We start from the raw sequence: 827 nt of genomic DNA, 5'->3' as shown, positions 1-827 counted from the left end.
AGGATGAAAAACTTGGCTGTCTTCACTTTGGCCCAGGTCTTCTTCAGCCTGGAGACAGGGCTCATGTTCATGCCAGCTGGAAGACAGAGGGCTGCGCTGGGGAGGGCTGCTCCTGGCTAGTTTCATACACTCCCTTGTGGGGGTACCGCCTCTTTGTGCCCCAGCTGCCTCAGTCTCTCCAACCAAGTCTGAGGTCTATGGTGGCCTTAGTCCACCATACACTGGGTGGGTAGTCGCTAGTGGGCATTGTTTCTGGGCTGGCCTGTCTTCTGTGTGTGCAGCCCTGACCTGGTCCCCACTACACTCACCCCACTCTGTGACCAGGGCCTGTTCTTTCTAGATGGGGAACATACTGCCAAGCCCTCACCCAGCACCCAGTACACGGTTGCTTGTTGCAGAAAGGGCACATTCCCAGGCCTTTTGGTGCAGGGGACATGTGGACCCAGCCCACACCCACCTCCTGCTCAGAGGAGCATTCTGGCTTGCACCCAACTGCCTGTGTGTGCCCCCTCCAACCTCTCTGGAGTGCTTGCACTGGGAACCCCGGGCCCAACTGGTCCACTCACAGATAATGGCCATCAGGGAGTTGAAGTTGCCAATGTTGAAGCACTCTCGGGCCACGTCGATGAAGAACTCGATCACCTGGGCCCTCTGCTTCTTCTTGGCCGGCTGGGGACAGGGCACCTGAGCCTCAGGGGTCACAAGTCCCCACCCTGCCCTGCTCACCCAGACACCCTGCTCACCTAGCCAGGGCCCTCACTAACCTTCTCTAAGCCAGCTTCACAGGTGAGAAGCTTGATGTATGGCTGCTGAAGGGACTCTGATAA

The 827-nt window shown here is 58.0% G+C and overlaps 1 protein-coding gene across 1 annotated transcript in view; it reads right to left on the bottom strand.

The window, feature by feature from the left end:
- RASGEF1C (RasGEF domain family, member 1C) overlaps nt 1-827 on the bottom strand; it is a 99,663-nt gene that overhangs the window by 15,832 nt on the left and 83,004 nt on the right. The window contains exons 8-9 of the mRNA XM_012733271.1: nt 567-669; nt 6-76 (exon numbers count right to left, since the gene is read on the bottom strand). Coding sequence (XP_012588725.1) covers nt 6-76; nt 567-669 — 174 coding nt within the window. The remainder of the gene's footprint in view (nt 1-5; nt 77-566; nt 670-827) is intronic.

This window comes from Condylura cristata, unplaced genomic scaffold (genome assembly GCF_000260355.1).
Source record: "Condylura cristata isolate star-nosed mole 26May11 unplaced genomic scaffold, ConCri1.0 scaffold00040, whole genome shotgun sequence".
Classification (NCBI taxonomy): domain Eukaryota; kingdom Metazoa; phylum Chordata; class Mammalia; order Eulipotyphla; family Talpidae; genus Condylura; species Condylura cristata.
This window is presented reverse-complemented; position numbering and strand designations above follow the sequence as displayed.